Source organism: Oncorhynchus mykiss, chromosome 10 (genome assembly GCF_013265735.2).
Source record: "Oncorhynchus mykiss isolate Arlee chromosome 10, USDA_OmykA_1.1, whole genome shotgun sequence".
NCBI lineage: Eukaryota > Metazoa > Chordata > Actinopteri > Salmoniformes > Salmonidae > Oncorhynchus > Oncorhynchus mykiss.
The window spans coordinates 52,142,962-52,163,229 of NC_048574.1; the positions used below are offsets into that span (position 1 = coordinate 52,142,962).

The 20,268-nt window shown below is 42.2% G+C and overlaps 1 protein-coding gene across 1 annotated transcript in view; it reads left to right on the forward strand.

The window, feature by feature from the left end:
- The window catches only part of adamts8a (ADAM metallopeptidase with thrombospondin type 1 motif, 8a), a 28,611-nt gene extending 16,228 nt beyond the window's left edge, over positions 1–12,383 (forward strand). Inside the window, exons 2-9 of the mRNA XM_021618978.2 lie at positions 2,704–2,943; positions 3,943–4,075; positions 4,393–4,560; positions 6,515–6,831; positions 9,505–9,691; positions 10,183–10,355; positions 10,543–10,718; positions 10,938–12,383. Of these exons, the coding sequence (XP_021474653.2) occupies positions 2,704–2,943; positions 3,943–4,075; positions 4,393–4,560; positions 6,515–6,831; positions 9,505–9,691; positions 10,183–10,355; positions 10,543–10,718; positions 10,938–11,670 (2,127 nt within the window). The 3' untranslated portion in view covers positions 11,671–12,383. The remainder of the gene's footprint in view (positions 1–2,703; positions 2,944–3,942; positions 4,076–4,392; positions 4,561–6,514; positions 6,832–9,504; positions 9,692–10,182; positions 10,356–10,542; positions 10,719–10,937) is intronic.
- Positions 12,384–20,268: the final 7,885 nt, after the last annotated feature.

Below are 20,268 nucleotides of genomic sequence, written 5' to 3' on the forward strand. Positions count from 1 at the left end.
GGTTGTTGCTGTAAATGAGAATGTGTTCTCAGTCAACTTAACTGGTAAAATAATGGATATATAAATAAAATAAAAAATATGCGGGGGTGCTGAGATGAGGCAGTCATTAAAAAATCATGTTAAACACTATTATTGCACACAGAGTGAGTCCGGGCAACATATGTAACTGGGTAAGCACATTTTTACTCCCTAACTTATTTAGGCTTGCCATAACAAAGGGGTTGAATACTTATTGACTCAATACATTTCAGCTTTTCATTTTCAATTAATTTGTAAAAATTTAAAATGAGTAAAAAAACATCTAATTTTGACATTACAAGATATTGTGTGCAGGCCAGTGACAAAAAAAATCTCAATTTAATCAATTTTAAATAATTCAGGCTGTGACACCACAACATTTTGAAAAAGTCAAGTGGTGTGAATAATAAGACTTTCAACACGTGATGTAGAAAGAAAATCATGAAATACAGTGTTACAAGAACACAGCATATGAAGAGGATGGGTATATTTTTATGTGTTCTGTGTCCTGATTGACCATATTTGGCTGAACAAAGCCACAAGGCTATCCCCCAGTGGCTCAGATGGTTAATTATCTGGTTGGAAAACCCAAACATTGAAAGTTCAAACCCCACATGCAGTTTGTCAGCATATGAAGGGTAATACAGATAGCTGTGTTGTGTTTGTATGATTAAATACTGTTCAAATGTCCTGTGAATTCAATTAAAATGTCATGTGTCTCTATACCATCAAATTTGATTGGTCACATACACATGGTTAGCAGATGTGAGTGTAATGTGCTTGTGCTTCTAGTTCTGACCGTGCAGTAATATCTAACAATTTCACAACAACTACCTTATACACACAAGTGTAAAGGAGTGAATAAGAATATGTACATACAAATATATGGATGAGCGATGGCCGTGTGCCATCAATGTTAGTGATGGCTATTTAACAGTCTGATGGCCTTGAGATAGAAGCTGTTTTTCAGTCTCTTGGTCCCAGCATTGATGCACCTATACTGATCTCGCCTTCTGGATGACAGCGGGGTGAACAGGCAGTGGCTCGGGTGGTTGTTGTCCTTGATGATCTTTTTGGCCTTCCTGTGACATCAGGTGGTGTAGGTGTCCTGGAGGGCAGGTAGTTTGCCCCCAGGAGTGTTGCGTTGTGCAGACCTCACTACCCTCTGGAGAGCATTACGGTTGTGGGTGAAGCAGTTGCCGTACCAGGCGGTGATACAGCCCGACAGGATGCTCTTGATTGTGCATCTGTAAAAGTTTGTGAGTGTTTTCGGGGACAAGTCAAATTTCTTCAGCCTCCTGAGGTTGAAGAGACGCTGTTGCGCCTTCTTCACCACGCTGTCTGTGTGGGTGGATCATTTCAGTTTGTCCGTGATGTGTAAGCAGAGGAACATTAAACTTTCCACCATCTCCACTTCTGTCCCGTCAATGTGGATAAGGGGTGCTCCCTCTGCTGTTTCCTGAAGTCCACGATCATCTCCTTTGTTTTGTTGACGTTGAGTGAGAGGTTATTTTCCTGACACCACACTCCGAGGGCCCTCACCTCCTCCCTGTAGACCGTCTCGTCGTTGTTGGTAATCAAGCCTACCACTGTAGTGTCGTCTGCAAATTTGATGATTGAGTTGGAGGAGTCCATGGCCACGCAGTCATGGGTGAACAGGGAGTACAGGAGAGGGCTGAGAACGCATCCTTGTGGGGCCCCACAAATTGGAGTGGGTCTAGGGTGTCAGGTAGGATGGAGTTGATATGATCCTTGACTAGTCTCTCAAACCACTTCATGATGACGGAAGTGAGTGCTACGGGGAAATAATAGTTTATCTCAGTTACCTTAGCTTTCTTGGGAACAGGAACAATGGTGGCCCTATTGAAGCATGTGGGAACAGCAGACTGGGATAGGGATTGATTGAATATGTCCGTAAACACACCAGCCAGCTGGTCTGCGCCTGCTCTGAGGACGCAGCTAGGGATGCCGTCTGGGCCGGCAGCTTTGCGAGGGTTAACACGTTTAAATGTTTACTCACGTTGACTGCGGTGAAGGAGAGCCCGCAGGTTTTAGTAGCGGGACGCGTCAGTGGCACTGTATTGTCCTCAAAGCGAGCAAAGAGGTTTTTTAGTTTATCTGGGAGAAAGACTTCGGTGTCCGTGACAGGGATGGTTTTCTTTTTGTAATCCGTGATTGACTGTAGACCCTGCCACATTCGTCTCGTCTCTGAGCCGTTGAATTGCAACTCTACTTTGTCTCTACTGACGCTTAGCTTGTTTGATTGCCTTGCGGATGGAATAGCTACACTGTTTGTATTCAATCATGTTTCCGGTCACCTTGCCATGATTAAAAGCAGTGCTTTGCGCTTTCAGTTATAAAAAATGATATTTAAAAATTTGGCAAATCGGCGCCCAAAAATATCAATTTCCGATTGTTATGAAAACTTGAAATGGGCCCTAATTAATCGGCCATTCCGATTAATCGGTCAACCTCTAGTTGAGTGTTACAGATCATTGGTCAGGTCATTGTTTCCCATGCTTCCACATGTGCTTCCAGTTACTCATTTGGTTAAAACATGGTGCTGGCAACACCAGGGTTCGATTCCCGCATGAGCCACATTTCCGTAATATATGTGTCACTGTCAATGCTGACAGTTCTACTAAATTATATATTACAAGGCATATCTCTCTCTTCCCTCTAAAGCACTACCTACTGACTCTGATGGCAGTGGCGGCGCAGGTCTACCGCCACCCCAGTCTGAAGAACTCAGTGAGCCTGGTGGTTGTGAAGATGCTGGTGGTGGAGGACGAAGATGTAGGGCCCCAGGTGTCCAACAACGGAGGAATGGCCCTCAGGAACTTCTGTAACTGGCAGCAGCTCTTCAACCCCTCCAGCCAGAGGCACCTGGAGCACTACGATACAGCCATCTTATTCACCAGACAGGTGAGAACTTAGAACATTAGCCATTCCATCTCAATCACCCAGCAAGCTAGGACACAACTATCCAATTCACCAGGCAGGTGAGATGAACCCTATTACCCTTTTACTCTCTTGTGCTGACCAAACAGTACTAGCTCAAATATTTTATTTTAACATTGTCCTTTTCAGTATGGTTCCAGCAACTATGGTGGATGCAAAACCAGGCCATGCTCGGTACAGCTTGGTTTGGCTCTGTTTAGTGTGAAAAGCAGGCACGTGCACAGATAGGGTGGCACGTGCACAGATAGGGCTCCACCTGTGCAGCGCAGGAGGCTGCTGAGGGGAGAAAGGCTCATAAAAATGGCCGGAACGGCGCAAATGGAATGGAAACCATATGTTTGATGTATTTGATACCATTCCACCCATTCCGCTCCAGCCATTACCACCAGCCTATTCTCCCATCAACCTCTGTGTTGTGCAGAGCACATGCCCCTTTGCCCTTCCAGTCTCTCTTCTAGTCTCCAAAGTACCCTTTTTTGGGGATGCCTGTCTGTAAGTGTAACTGAAACTAGAGCTTCAATGGCCTTGTTTTACCACACAGTTACATTTTCTTTCTCCCCAAATCTACTGGCTGCCATGTATTTGCTTCATTTTACGATGGAAACACTGACAAATATGTTTTGCTGGCAAGAGCTTCACTTTTAGGGGGAAAACCCCCTCTGTCTGGAACAAACGCAGCAATGTCTGGATATCAGTGTCTGAAATGTGTCCCTCCTCTTCCTACTCTCTAATCCCCTAGCCCTTTTCCTCTCCTCTCCTCTCCTCTCCTCTCCTCTCCTCTCCTCTCCTCTCCTCTCCTCTCCTCTCCTCTCCTCTCCTCTCCTCTCCCTCTACCCCATGTAGGATATCTATGGGCAGATGAGTTGTGAGATCCCTACTCCTCTCGCCCTTTTTCTCTCATCTTGTCCTCTTTCCCATTGTGATAAAGTCCTCATGTCCTCTCTCCCTGTACCCCCTATGCAGGACATTTGTGGTCAGAGGAGCTGTGACACCCTGGGGGTGGCTGACGTGGGCACCATGTGTGACCCCAAGAGAAGCTGCTCTGTAATAGAGGATAACGGTCTGCAGGCCGCCTACACTGTGACACACGAGCTAGGTATGTTAATGCGCTATAGAAATATGGGCTTGGTATGTTACAGTAACACACTATGGAACAAACTGCATACTTGTGTGTTTCCTATCTCACAAGGTAGGAAACTTGAGTAAAGGCCAATGTGGATGGATGTCCAGTACTTCTCCTGAGTCACCTGTCATGGCTGTCCTGCTTTGCCTCTTGTTTTCATTCAGTTAATATCATAATTAGGTTCCTTGTAAACCACGAAACCATCCAACTAGCTAGAAATAAAGTTAGAAAAGTGCATGATGTAAGCCATACGTCAGCTCTCAGCAGCATCTTCTTCTTTATCTCCTCAGGTCATGTACTCAGCATGCCTCATGACGACTCTAATAACTGTATCAGATGGTTCGGACACCTGGATGGGCCACACATGATGGCGTCTGTGTTCTTTAGCCTCAACAAGACTTTGCCATGGTCGCCATGTAGCGCCCGCTATGTCACAGAGTTCTTCGACAATGGATATGGTAGGATAACTTACCCTTTTAAACCTTTATCCCAGTGCTTTCTTCTCTATTATTTTATTCTATTAGATTCTCTCTAACCACTGTATCAAGTGTAGATGTAATGAGTCAGATGTATTGGCTGAAATCATGATTCCCCGATGCACTACTTACTACCCAAGAACATAATTGCATGTAGTTTGCAGTTTGTTCTTATTGGTTAACATGTGGTTCCCAGCTTTCATTTGGTTTTGGTCATGAGGTAGCATTCCAGACAAACTGAATCTGAGTAAAAACAGTTTGCGGTTTCATTATGTTTGAATAACAGTTTTGAGACATTTGTCCTAAAGGGCCATAGGCTGTTATTATGCAGTTAATAGACACCTGCCACAGAGAGTGTGCTATGTAATTTAGGACTCAGAGAGTGGGGAAAATTCCCTATATAATATGAACCCCTAACATTTTACAAGTTTATTTTATTTCTCTCTCTTTTTAAAAAGCCCATTCTGCCTAAACTCGCTCCATCAACCTCTATTTATGGTCTCTGAAAACCACTATTTGTAATTTTGCTGAGAGTGTCCAAACTAACAGTCCTTGGAGAGTAAGCTCCTCTCTCTTTGCAGTGAGAGGCTCTTCTCTTCACTTCTGTCTGCTCATGGCAGGGCAGAGACACAGACAGCACTGTAATAATTCAGATAACACACACACACAGCAGACATGCCTGAGATTGCTGGGAGAAGGCATCTCAAGATGGATGTTTTTGCTCCTAGAATGGAAGATAGCAAATCTAAGGCAAAGCAGATATTTGTGTTGCGAAATAGCATACATTTTTCTCAGTCAATGTTTTATCTCCCATCGATATTTCAATCTCCACTTTGATTTCTCTCTCAAATTCAAATTCAAGTTGCTTTATTGGCATGAAAAAAGCATTGCGTCAATATTGCCAAAGCAACAATATATACAATATACATTGTAATAAAATAATCTCTCTGTCTCTCTCTCTCTCTCTCTCTGACTCATCTGCTGGTGAGTCACACATTCCAGCTTTAACAACTGTTTTCCCTCACAGAGAAGAGAAAACGAGTGTAGCCAAGCACATGTTGTCTTTACCGGCCTTGCCACAGATATATAGTGAACTGATGTTGCAGAATTCTCCTTTGTTAAAGGGGCCATACCACTAAAAAGATCTAACAAAATAGGATTAAGCAACATACTGTACCAGGGCAGAGAGGCAGTAACTCTTCTGTCTGACATGCACATCAATGCCAAGAGTTAAAGTATATTTTTCTACATAGAGTTCATGAAGAAAAGCTGCTTCAGAAGTCTAAAGTTAAATGTAATGTTTGGCAATGATCTACAACCATTTCTATCACCTGATTCAGCCACTGGATATGACGTTACCTTCTGGCAACAAAATCTTTAGAGGCAAGGAATGTATCTTCCCTTAAACACATCTCTGTGTATTTGACCATTCCATTCTGCTATGAAAATAGCCCCCTCAAGCTAAAACTGTTGTACACCTGTTTTAGGTTTGCAAAAAATAAACATAACAGTCCAATTTCACGTGCTTCAGGCGGACTGGCACCCAGTTGCAGTTGTCGTTTCCTGGTGATTGATAGAAGAGGAACGTGTGCTCCCAACTTTATCAGAGCTTTAGCCCCCCCCTAGGTCTTCTTAACACCTTCAGTATAATACAGTATGTACAGATCTCCCAAATGTCAGTCACTGACTAACACGTCCTACAGATCTTATTGACATTTTGTCACCCCTGAGCTTACTGGAACTTTCATGCCTGTTGATGTGTCTGAGCCTGTTTGTTAATGTAGCTAGACCATCGTTGTATGCAATCATTTATCCTCAACTGAATAAATAAATAAAAATGTGTCTCTTTCCAGGTGACTGTCGGCTGAATTAGAAAGGGCTTTATAAATCAATTTAATTGACTGATTTGTGCCTGCTTTATGTTCCTCTCTCCCAGGTGACTGTCTGTTGGATCCTCCAGAGCAGACTCTCCCTCTCCCTGTTGATGCCCCTGGTGTCTCCTACAACCTGGACCGTCAGTGCCAGCAGGCCTTCGGGGAGGAGTTCAGCCTGTGTCCGGACACCCCAGAGGACCAGACTTGCAGCCAGCTGTGGTGCCGGGAGGAGGGCCAGCCACACTGCACCACCCGGAACGGCAGCCTGCCCTGGGCTGATGGCACGCTCTGCTGGGCTGGGGCCGGAGCTGTAGCTGGGACCAACACCACCTGTCAGGGAGGTGTCTGTGCTGCAGTGACTGATCAGCAGAAAAGAGAGGTACTATATGTACAGTTGAAGTCAGAAGTTTACATACACTTAGGTTGGAGTCATTAAAATTATTTTTTCAATCACTCCACAAATTTCTTGTTAACAAACTATAGTTTTGGCAAGTCAGTTAGGATATCTACTTTGTGCATGACACAAGTCATTTTTCCAACAGTTTACAGACAGATTATTTCACTTAGAATTCACTGTATCACAATTCCAGTGGGTCAGAAGTTACATACACTTACACAAGTTAACTGTGCCTTTAAACAGCTTGAAAAATTCCAGAAAATTATGTCATGGCTTTAGAAGCTTCTGATAGGCTAATTGACATCATTTGAGTCAATTGGAGGTGTACCTGTGGATGTATTTCAAGGCCTACATTCAAACTCAGTGCCTCTTTGCTTGACATCATGGGAAAATCTAAAGAAATCAGCCAAGAACACAGAAAAAAAGTATAGACCTCCACAGGTCTGGTTCATCCTTTGGAATCAATTTCCAAACCCCTGAAGGTACCACGTTCATCTGTACAAATAATAGTACGCAAGTATAAACACCATGGCACCACGCAGCCGTCATACCACTCAGGAAGGAGACGCGTTCTGTCTCCTAGAGATTAATGTACTTTGTTGCGAAAAGTGCAAATCAATCCCAGAACAACAGCAAAGGACCTTGTGAAGATGCTGGAGGAAAAAGGGACAAAAGTATCTACATTCACAGTAAAACGAGTCCTATATTGACATAACCTGAAAGGCCGCTCAGCAAGGAAGAAGCCACTGCTTCCAAAACCGCCATAAAAAAGCCAGACTACAGTTTGCAACTGCACATGGGGACAAAGATTGTACTTTTTGGAGAAATGTTCTCTGGTTTGATGAAACAAAAATAGAAGTGTTTTGCCATAATCATCATTATATTTGGAGGAAAAAGCCAAAGAACACCATCCCAACCGTGAAGCACACCCCAGAGTGTTGTGGGGGTGCTTTGCTGCAGGAGAGAGACATCAGTCAGACAGTTAAAGCTTTGTTGCAAATGGGTCTTCCAAATTTTAATTTAACTAGGCAAGTCAGTTAAGAACAAATTCTTATTTTCAATGACAGCCTAGGAACAGTGGGTTGCCTGTTCAGGGGCAGAGTGACAGATTTGTACCTTGTCAGCTCAGGGATTTGAACTTGCAACCTTCCGGTTACTAGTCCAACGCTCTAACCACTAGGCTACCCTGCCACCCTTGGACAATGACCCCAAGCATACTTCCAAAGTTGTGGCAAAATAGCTTAAGGACAACAAAGTCAAGGTATTGGAGTGGCCATCACATAGCCCTTACCTCAATCCTGTAGAACATTTGTGGGCAGCACTGTGTGCAAGCAAGGAGGCCTACAAACCTGACTCAGCTACAACACCAGCTCTGTTAGGATTGGGCCAAAATGGAAGACTAGCTGAAACGTTTGACCCAAGTTAAACAATTTAAAGGCAATGCTACCAAATACTAATTGAGTGTATGTAAACTTCACTCTCTACTATTATTCTGACATTTCACATTCAAATAAAGTGGTTTTCCTAACTGACCTAAGACAGGGAATTTATACTAGGATTAAATGTCAAGAATTGTGAAAAACTGAGTTTAAATGAATTAGGCTAAGATGTATGTAAATTTCCGACTTCAACAGTATTCTGAACCATTCTGATTCTCGCTCTGTCTGTCTGAGTGACTGGCTAAAATCCTCCATCCTTCTGCATAGGGATCGGATGATTGTGTCTGAGGCACTAACTCCTCCAGTCTCTGTGTGATTTATGGACCCTCTTACCTGCCTGAAAAAACATGTTTAAATAGGCTACCTCAACGATTTACTACCTACTTCAGCTTTTTGTATGCAGTGTTTATGTCATAGCCTACAGGATTTCTCTCTTGCAGTCTTTCTCTTCGGACTTTCTCTCTCTTGCGCTCTGTTTCTCTCACTGTCTACACTTGACCATGACAGGTGTTATTTCTTTTCACTGCTTTGGTGAGAGACAGTTTCTGGCTCCCATCTGTTTCAATACTTCATCTTCAGAAATAGAATGTAGTCTCATTTTGTCATGTGCCCTCATCCGGTCCTGGCCCTATGCCCGGCCCCAGTACCAGCCCTGTCGCGTGGCAGCTGAAAATAATAAATCCCTCTCTTATTCAGACCCCCAAATGTCAGTCTGAGGGCCCGGCTTAGTATATTTGGTTCAGGCCTTTAAAAAGTAAGTATATTTAAATACAGCCAAGCCTGTTCCAAGGGACTAGCTTGTGATTCCAGACACTCTGGCTGTTAGAGGAGTTGTTGCAGCCAACTCGTAAAAACCCCAGAGAAATGAAATGCTGTGTCTTAGTAGCACATGCCAGGAGCTGTGAATACGCACAAGAGGCAGTTACACGAGTGGCAGACTGCAGGCCAGGCCACTATATGCCACAAGAGATGCCAAACTAAAAACCCTAACCAAGCAAAGAAAAACTCTTATCAAGACTGCCATATAGTAATTGTTTTCAAATGACACGGGTAGGGAATTTCATTACTGAGGGTAGAGATTCCATTTTTGTAGTGTGAATAATTTAATTTCACATGTTCACTCAAAGCCTGTAAACTTTGTGACAACAGTTGAAGGGTTCTAAGCACAATTTCATTGATTTAATTACTGATTGATCTGTCTGGTTGTATCTTGTAGGAGCCTGTGGACGGAGGTTGGGGTGTGTGGGGCCCCTGGGGGTCATGCTCCAGGTCATGTGGCGGAGGGGTGGAGTTTTCCCAGAGAGAATGCACTGATCCCAAGCCACAAAACGGAGGAGCATACTGTGCGGGACAGAGAGCCAAGTACCAGACTTGTCACATACAGGCCTGCCAAGATGAGCATGGTAAATTAACACCAACAATGAATCACTATATCCAAATCAATAACTGATCAATATATCCACACCTCAACAATTACATTGGGCGGGCACCCAAGCACAGACACACACATACACATGCGAACACACGCACTCTACACACACGTACACATGGATTTTGTATTGTAAATATGAGGTAGTAAAGTAGTGGCCTGATGGCACACACTTAATGTGTTGTGAAAAGTGTTATGAAATGTAATGTCATGTAATATTTTTAATTGTATATAACTGCCTTAATATTGCCTTGGCAGCAGCTAATGGGGATCCTTAATAAATACAAATACATCTTCCATATGGTGCATGGCAATGATAGCATTTCAAATGTATACAGTTGGCATTATCACATACAGTATAGATACAAGGCTAGTTTAATTAGTAGTATAAGAGTTTCCTTGACATGCTTGAATGTCATCAGTAGAGATAGGATTGATAATGATATGCCATGTTCGTTCTCCCAGGTAAAAGCTTCAGAGATGAGCAGTGTGAGAAGTACAACAGCGACCGATACCTGGACATCCATGGGAACATCAAGCAGTGGATCCCCAAATACAACGGTGTCTCACCCAGGGACAGGTGCAAACTGTTCTGCAGAGCAAGAGACAGCAATGAATTCAAAGTCTTCGAGGCCAAGGTAGCTATAACTCTACTCAAATTTGAAATAGTTCCCAGCTGGTTGAAATGACATCATTATAACCAGAAACCAGTTTTGCCTAGTTTTGATCACTGGGTTGATTCATTTCCAACTCATCAACACGCTTGATTTACAGTGCTCTAGGAGTTGAGGCGAATACTTTGCATGTTTTTCTATGTTGTTTCAGGTTGTTGATGGCACCACCTGTGGCCCAGACACCACCTCCATCTGTGTCCAGGGACAGTGCGTCAAAGCTGGCTGCGATCAGGTGATCGGCTCCAGTGTGAAGCTGGACAAATGTGGCATGTGTGGGGGTGATGGAACAACCTGCAGGAAGATCACTGGATCGATGAATAAAGCCATGTGAGTAAAATAAATATATTCAGGATTAAATTCCTTTGAGGGCAGAGTTGTTTCTCTGAATTCGTGAAAATGGTTGACTGATTCACGTCTTTTCAAGATGATTCTGATGTCATAGAAAGAATTCAAAAGCTGGTCATGGAAAGTCATTAGCATACATCCTGTAGATAAGTATAAGCTTTCAACTGAAACTTTCCTCTGTCTTAATTTAATTTAACACAGTTTCGGCTACAACGACATTGTGACCATTCCGGCCGGGGCCACCAACATCGACATCAAGCAAAAGAGCCACCGCGGGATCAGACACGACGGCAACTACCTGGCCTTGAAGACAGAGGTTTCCTACATCCTGAACGGGAATTTCTCTGTGTCCACAGCAGAGCAGGACATCCCAGTCCTGGGCGCCGTACTCCGGTACAGTGGTTCCTCCACCACCCTGGAGAGGGTCTTGAGTTACCAGAAGCTCCGACAGGCAGTCGCTGTCCAACTCCTGTCCACAGCCGGAGACTCCTCTACCCCTAGGGTCAAGTACAGCTTTTTCCTCCCCAGGGATGTCCCCTTCACCAAGCCTGGAGCTGAGGGTAGAGCTTCGCTACATGCGATTCTGCCACTAGGGGGCTCAGAGTGGGCTCTGGGGGAGTGGTCCGAGTGCTCCAAGAGCTGTGGTTCAGGTTGGTCAAGAAGGAACGTAGAGTGCCGGGACGGGGCAGGCACCCTGTCCTTCTCCTGTGATGAGGACCTGCGGCCGGCAGACATCCGGCCGTGTGGGGACCTGCCCTGCCCTGTCTGGCAGATGGGTCCCTGGTCGGCATGCTCGAGGACATGTGGTGTGGGGGTGCGCCATCGAAGCGTGCTGTGTATTGACTACACCGGTAAGATGGTGGAGCTAGGAAAATGTAACCTCGCCAAGAGGCCAGAGGTGGTTTCTTCAGAGTGCAGCTACCAGGACTGCTGAGTCTGTGCTGATAAAGCAGGAAGGGAAAGGGCAGTTGGTGGCAGTGGTGGGATCCAAGGCCGAGGGAAGTAGTGTAGGAAGCTAGTTAGTTAGTCAACTAACCAATGCACAACCCTTTCCCAACCACCACAACCCTGCTTCAGAGACAAGCAGGGAAGCTAGAATCATCAAGAGTGGTCGGTTCACTATATCAGCCAGAACCAAAACTATGGTTTGGCTTGGTTGTAGAAATATTTCACATTTGATAGATTAACTTAATTATTTCAATGTTTATTTCCTTGATGATGTCATAGCTTCAAAACGCCTATTGACGGTTTGTTTTCCAACAGAGATCTACCTCAAAGGATGTAAAAATAATCAACTATCACTTCTTAACCTAAAGTTTCTGTTTGCGTCTAGCTTAACACATTATCAAAGGTACATCTTAACTTTCCACAAATGCTGCTGATAGTCCACTGGAGTGGTTGAATACCACTGTCATTCATTTTTGTCGGGCCACATGCACCCCTTTTGAACACACATGCCCTCAAATCAATTCAAAGTATACTACCTAATCAAATCAAGTGACATTCAATATTTTAGGGAACAAAGAAAAACCTTTCATATGAATAGAGAGACAATAGCTCAAATCAAATCAAATTTTATTTCTCACATGTGCTGAATACAACAGGTGTAGGTAGACCTTAAATGCTTACTTACAAGCCCTTAACCAACAATGCAGTTAGAAGAAAATACAGAAAAAAAGTGAAATAAGAATAACAAATCATTAAAGAGCAGCAGTAAATAACAATAGCAGGGCTGTATTCAAGGGGTACCGGTACAGAGTCCATGTGCGGGGGCACCGGTCTCGAGGTAATTGAGGTAATATGTACATGTAGGTAGAGTTATTAAATTGACTATGCATAGATAATAACAGAGAGTAGCAGCAACATAGAAGAGGTGGAGGGGCAATGCAAATAGTCTGGAGCTGCTGTTCAGGAGTCTTATGGCTTTGGGGTAGAAGCTGTTTCGAAGCCTCTTGGGCCTAGATTTGGCGCTCCAGTACCGCTTGCCGTGCGGTAGCAGAGAGAACAGTCTATGACTAGTGTGGCTGGAGTCTTTGACAATTTTTAGGGCCTTTCTCTGACACCGCCTGGTATAGAGGTCCTGGATGGTAGCAAGCTTGGCCCCGGTGATGTACTGGGCCGTACTCACTACCCTCTGTAGTGCCATGCGGTCAGAGGCCGAGCAGTTGCCATACCAGGCAGTGATGCTACCCGTCAGGATGCTCTCGATGGTGCTACTATAAAACCTTTTGAGGATCTGAGGACCCATGCCAAATCTTTTCAATCTCCCGAGGGGGAATAGGTTTTGTGTGCCCTCTTCTGCTTGGACCATGTTAGTTTGTTGGTGATGTGGATGCCAAGGAACTTGAAGCTCTCAACCTGCTCCACTACAGCCCCGTTGATGAGAATGGGGCGTGCTCGGTCCTCCTTTTCCTGTAGTCCACAATCATCTCCTTTGTCTTGATCACGTGAGGGAGAGGTTGTTGACCTTGCACCGCATGGTCAGGTCTCTGACCTCCTCTCTGTAGGCTGTCTCATCGTTTTTGGAGATCAGGCAAACCACTGTTGTGTCATCAGCAAACTTAATGATGGTGTTGGAGTCATGCCTGGCCCTGCAGTCATAAGTGAACAGGGAGTACAGGAGGGGACTGAGCACGCACCCCTGAGGGGCCCCCGTGTTGAGGAGCCATATCGGAACATCTGAAACCCTGTTCCATTCTGTCTGTGTTTCTGGAACACTGGAGCAAGTTTTTGATGCCAAGTCTCTGGCCACAGAGTTAAACTCACACTATCATATTTCTCACATAAAATCAGAGCTATTTAATCAAGTAGGGATGATTGAAACAAACCCACATAACCTTTTTAATTTGCTTGACTATTTATAGCTTGCTGAAATATGCATATTCATGATAGAAGTACTAGTTCTTTAGACTTAATTTTGTATCTACAGCTAGTTGGAATGGTTTTGTGGCATTCTTTTAAAACAAATGTCTGTCATGTTAATAACAAGGAGATTGTATTTATTTTCTTAACTTTGTGTTTTCGTTATTATTCTTGGCCATGGTGAATGCTGTAGATAAACATTTTATGAGTTGTGTTTTTTCTTCAACTAATGACAAGGAAAACAATGGAATATCTGTATCTAATGTAAAACATGTATATGACGCTTCATTTGAAATATGCTGTCCCAGAAAATATGGCATTATGAAAGGTTAGCTGAAGAATAATACTTTTGAGCTCAACTGAAACGAGCATAGCAGCTATTGAAATGGTGTAAATGTACTTTATGATGCCACAACCTAGATGTCATTCATTAATTTGTGTTAAATTGCATGTAGAATCACAGCTTCTTTTAGAAGTGAAATAAGAAATGAGAAGTTGTTTACGTAGATAGTAGATACACTCCTAATGTGGTTAAAGTCTAATCCACACACTCTTAGAAAAAAGGGTTCCAAAAGGGTTCATCAGCTGTCCCCATAGGATAACTCTTTTTGGTTCCATGTAGAGGAAACCAGAACCCTTTTGGGTTCCATGTAGAGGAACCCAAACGGGTTGTACCTGGAACCAAAAAGGGTTCTCCAAAGGGTTTTCCTATTTGGGTAGCCGAATAACCATTTTAGGTTCCAGATGGCACCTTTTTTCTAAGACTGTACAACTCAGAGTAACAGAGAAAGAGGTAATGGTTTCCATGTCCTCTGTTAAGTAGAAATAAAATATATTGTATATTTGAGCTAAGAGTCATTTCCACTCTCTGGGTGGAATGAGAACAGAAGTTTATAAGACACAGCAACAACTGAAATTAATGGTCATTTTAGTTAATAGTTAATAGCTACAGTTGAAGTCGGAAGTTTACATACACTTAAACCAAATACATTTAAACTCAGTTTTTCACAATTCCTGACATTTAATCCTAGTAAAAAATTCCCTGTCTTAGGTCAGTTAGGATCACAACTTTATTTTAAGAATGTGAAATGTCAGAATAATAGTAGAGAGAGTTATTTATTTCAGCTTTACTTCTTTCATCACATTCCCACTGGGTCAGAAGTTTACATACTAATTGAGTGTATTTGGCAGCATTGCCTTTAATAAGTTGGGTGAATTTTGGCCCATTCCTCCTGACAGAGCTGTTGTAACTGAGTCAGGTTTGTCGGCCTCCTTGCTCGCACACGCTTTTTCAGTTCTGCCCACAAATTTTCCATGGGATTGAGGTCAGGGCTTTGTGATGGCCACTCCAATACCTTGACTTTGTTGTCCTTAAGCCATTTTGCCACAACTTTGGAAGTATGCTTGGGGTCATTGTCTATTTCAAGACTGATGTCTTGAGATGTTGCTTCAAAATATCCACATAATTTTACATCCTCATGATGCCATCTATTTTGTGAAGTGCACTAGTCCCTCCTGCAGCACATCACCCCCACAACATGATGCTGCCACCCCTGTGCTTCATGGTTGGGATGGTGTTCTTTGGCTTGCAAGCTTTCCCCTTTTTACTCCAAACATAACAATGGTCATTATGGCCAAACAGTTATATTTTTGTTTCATCAGAGCAGAGGACATTTCGCCAAAAAGTACGATCTTTATCCCCATTTGCAGTTGCAAACCATAGTCTGGCTTTTTTATGGCGTTTTTTGAGCAGTGGCTTCTTCCTTGCTGAGCGGCCTTTCAGGTTATGTCGATATAGGACTCGTTTTACTGTGGATATAGATACTTTTGTACCTGTTTCCTTCAGCATCTTCACAAGGTCTTTTGCTGTTGTTCTGGGATTGATTTGCACTTTTCGCACCAAAGTACGATCATCTCTAGGAGACAGAACGCGTCTCCTTCTTGAGTGGTATGACGGCTGTGTGGTCCCATGGTGTTTATACTTGCGTTCTATTGTTTGTACAGTTGAACGTGATACCTTGTGTGTTTGGAAATTGGAAATTGGAAATTGCTCCCAAGGATGAACCACTTGTGACTTGTGGAGGTCTACACATTTTTTCTGAGGTCTTGGCTCATTTTCCCATGATGTCAAGTAAAGAGGCACTGAGTTTGAAGGTGGGCCTTGAAATACATCCACAGGTACACCTCCGATGGACAAAAATGATGTCAATTAACCTATCAGACTCTACGAAAGCTTTGACATAATTTTCTGGAATTTCCCAAGCTGTTTAAAGGCACAGTACACTTAATGTATATACAATTCTGACCCACTGGAATTGTGTGAAATAATCTGTCTGTAAACAATTGTTGGAAAAATTACTTGTGTCATGAACAAAGTACATGTCCTAACCGACTTGCCAAAACTATAGTTTGTTAACAAGAAATTTGTGGAGTGGTTGAAAAACGAGTGTATGTAAACTTACGACTTCAACTGTATATTAAAATGATTATATTTCTGCCAGGTAAATCCCTGAGTGTTAAAACATAATTGCTTTATTTAATTGAAGATGCTGCTGGTGACAGAGTAAAAGGGGGGAGTTAGCTATTATGCCACCCCTTATGTGTCGTTAGTTGAAAACAGCTTTGTTTTCAGATTTCCTCTCACTAGGTATGTAATGATAGAGCATTCCAGAATGTATTTAAAGGAGAAAAGATGTAGAACTGATTTCAAAGCATTCTATCCCTTCAATGAAGGTCTTTATGATGCTATTGTTATAGCTTCCCTACAAAGCTATTTATTTTTTAATACTTTCAGACTAATTACTACAGTTTCATCTTTATGTTGCTGCTGTCTATCTTCCCGAATTGTAAGAAATTAGACTGATTCATAATTTAACAATAAAGATGTCTCTTGACTGAAACACTTTTGTTGGGTCTGTCTTGTTCAACCAGTTCTTCAACACAAGAGGATTATCTTGTCTTGCAAGCCTCATTGTCCACATTTTGAGGCCTGAAAATGTTTTATTTTAAAAATAAATATAATAAATTATATATACAGTACCAGTCAAGTTTGGACACACCTACTCATTCAAGTTTCTTTTTTCTTTTTACTATGTTCTACATTGTAGAATAATAGTGAAGACATCAAAACTATGACGTAACATATATGGAATCATATAGTAACAAAAAAAGTGTTAAAAAAATCAAAATATATTTTATATTTGAGATTCTTCAAAGTAGGTTTGCACACTCTTGGTATTCTCTCAACCAGATTCATGAGATAGTCACCTGGAATGCATTTAAATTAACAGGTGTGCCTTGTTAAAATGTTATTTGTGGAATGTCTTTCCTTTTTAATGTGTTTGAGTCAATCAGTTGTGTTGTGACAAGGTAGGGGTGGTATACAGAAGACAGTCCTATTTTGTAAAAGACCAAGTCCATATTTTGACAAGAACCGCTCAAATAAGCAAAGAGAAATGACATTCCACCATTACTTTAAGACATGAAGGTCAGTCAATGCGAAAATAATTCACAAACTTTAAAAGTTTCTTCAAATGCAGTCACAAAAAACATTAAGCACTATGATGAAACTGTCACTTATGAGGACTGCCACAGCACTTATCAACATCAACTGTTCAGAGGAGACTAGGTGAATCAGGCCTTCATGGTCAACTTGCCGCAAAGAAACCACTACTAAAGGACAAAAATAAGAAGAACAGACTTGTTTGGAGAGAGAAACATGAGCAATGGACTTTAGACCGGTGGAAATCTGTCCTTTGGTGTGATAAATCCAAATTTTGAGATTTTTGGTTCAAACTGCCGTGTCTATGTGAGAAGCAGAGTAGGTGAACGGATGATCTCCGCATGTGTGGTTCCCACCATGAAGCATGGGGGAGGAGGTGTGAGGGTGCTTTGCTGGTGACACTGTCAGTGATTTATTTAGGCACACTTAACCAGCATGACTACCACAGCATTCTGCAATGATACGTCATCCCATCTGGTTTGCGCTTAGTGGGACTATCATTTGTTTTTCAGCAGGACAATGACCCAAAACACACCACCAGGCTGTGTAAGAGCTATTTGACCAAGAAGGAGAGTGATGGAGGGCTGCATCAGATGACCTGGCCTCCACAATCACCCGATCTCAACCCAATTGAGATGGTGTGGGATGAGTTGGACCGCAGATTGAAGGAAAAGCAGCCAACAAGAGCTCAGCATATGTGGGAACTCCTTCAAAACAGTTGGAAAAGCATTCCTCATGAAGCTGGTTGAGGGATTGCCAAGAGTGTGCAAAGCTGTCATTAAGGCAAAGGGTGGCTACTTTGAAGAATTTAAAATATATTTTGATTTGTTTAACACTTTTTTGGTTAACTTCTTATGGCTGCAGGGGCAGTATTGAGTAACTTGGATGAAAGGTGCCCATATCAAATGGCCTGCTCCTCAGTCATAGTTGCTAATATTAGCATATTATTAGTATTGGATAGAAAACACTCTGCAGTTTCTAAAACTGTTTGAATTATGTCTGTGAGTATAACAGAACTCATATAGGCAAAAACTCATAGGCAAAAACCTGAGAAATTCCACTTCCTGATTTGTTTTCTTCTGGAGGTGGCAGATTTTCAACCAAGGTCTCATTGAAATTGCAGCGAGATATGGATGAATTTTCACTTCCTACGCCTTCCACTAGATGTCAGCAGTCAATAGAACTTTGTCTGATGACTCTAATGTGAAGGGGGGTCGATTGACACAGGAAATAGTCAACACAGCCATGAGTGGACCATGCTTTCACCAGGCGCGTTCACAGGGGAAGGACTTGCGTTCCACCGCTCATCTGAAGTAATTCTAATTCTCTGGTTGGAACGTTATTCAAGATATATGTAAACAACATTCTAAAGTTTGATTCAGTACATCGTTTGACATGTTTCTACTGACTGTTATGGAACCTTTGGACATTTTGTCACGTTATAGTGGACACGCTTTTTGACTTTGGAATTGTTTAGCAAACGTGCTAACCAAAGTAGTTAATTGGACATAAATAACGGACATTTTTGAACAAATCAAGCATTTATTGTGGACCTGGGATTTCTAGGACTGCATTCTGATGAAGTTCATCAAAGGTAAGGAAACATTTATTTTGTATTTTCTGCTTTCTGTTGACTCCAACATGGAGGCTAATTTCGTAAACTTTTTCTGAAATGTAACACAGCGGTTGCATTAAGGAGAGGTATATCTATAACTCCATGTGTATAACTTGTATTATCATCTACATTTATGATGAGTATTTCTGTTGATACGATGTGGCTATGCAAAATCACTTGATGTTTTTGGAACCAGTGAATCTAACGCGCCAATGTAAACTCAGATTTTTTTAGATAAATATGAACTTTACCAAACAAAACATGCATGTATTGTGTAACATGAAGTCCTATGAGTGTCATCTGATGAAGATAATTTAAGGTTAGTGATTCATTTTATCTTTATTTATGCTTTTTGTGAATGCTACATTTTGTTGGAAAATGGCTGTGCTTATTGTGGTTTGGTGGAGACCTAACATAATCGTTTGTAGTGCTTTCGCTGAAAAGCCTATTTGAAATCGGACACTTTGGTGGGATTAACAACGAGAATAGCTTTAAAATGATATAAGACACATGTATGTTTTAGGAATTGTAATTATGAGATTTCTGTGGTTAATACATGATTCCATATGTGTTATTTCATAGTTTTGATGTCTTCACTATTATTCTACAATGTAGAACATAGTAAAAATAAAGAAAACCCCTTGAATGAGTAGGTGTGTCCAAACTTTTGAATGGTACTGTGTATATAAAATACATGGTATTTTCCAATACGAAACACTCTGAAAACCATGTAATTACGACCTTGGAAGGACATTCTATAGAACAAGATAGGTGTGTCCAAACCTTTGGCTGGTACTGTATATATATATACATATATATATATATATATACACATTGGACCAAATGAATTTCCCAAGCTTGGGATAATCATAGTTTTTTTTTTGACCTGGGTACTGAACCGTACCATACTGAGTCTCTTTTTATGGGTTTGGTTCTGTTCTGATTGGGCATTTAAAAATGAACAGATAGGTAGGTTTGAACGTCGTTGCAGATAGCCTGGATATGGACACTCCATTACCAAAAGTATGTGGACACCTGCTCGTCGGAAATCTCATTTCAGAATCATGGGCATTAAAATGGAGTTGTTCCCCCCTTTGTTGCTATAACAGCCTGCACACTTCTGGGAAGGCTGTCCACTAGATGTTGGAACATTGCTGAGAGGACTTGCTTCCATTCAGCCACAAGAGCATTAGTGAGGTCAGGCACTGATGTTGGGCGATTAGGCCTGGCTTTCAGTCAGCTTTTCAATTCATCCCAAAGGTGTTCGATGGGGTTGAGGTCAGGGCTCTGTGCAGGCCAGTCAAGTTCTTCCACACTGATCTCTACAAACAATTTATTTTTGAACCTCGCTTGTGCACAGTGGCATTGTCATGCTGAAACAGAAAGGGCCTTCCCCGAACTGTTGCCACAAAGTTGGAAACACAGAATCGTCTATAATGTCATTCTGTGCTGTAGCGTTAAGATTTCCCTTCACTGGAACTAACAGGCCTGAACCATAAAAAACAGCCCCACCAACATTTACAGTTGGCACTATGCATTCGGGCAGGTAATGT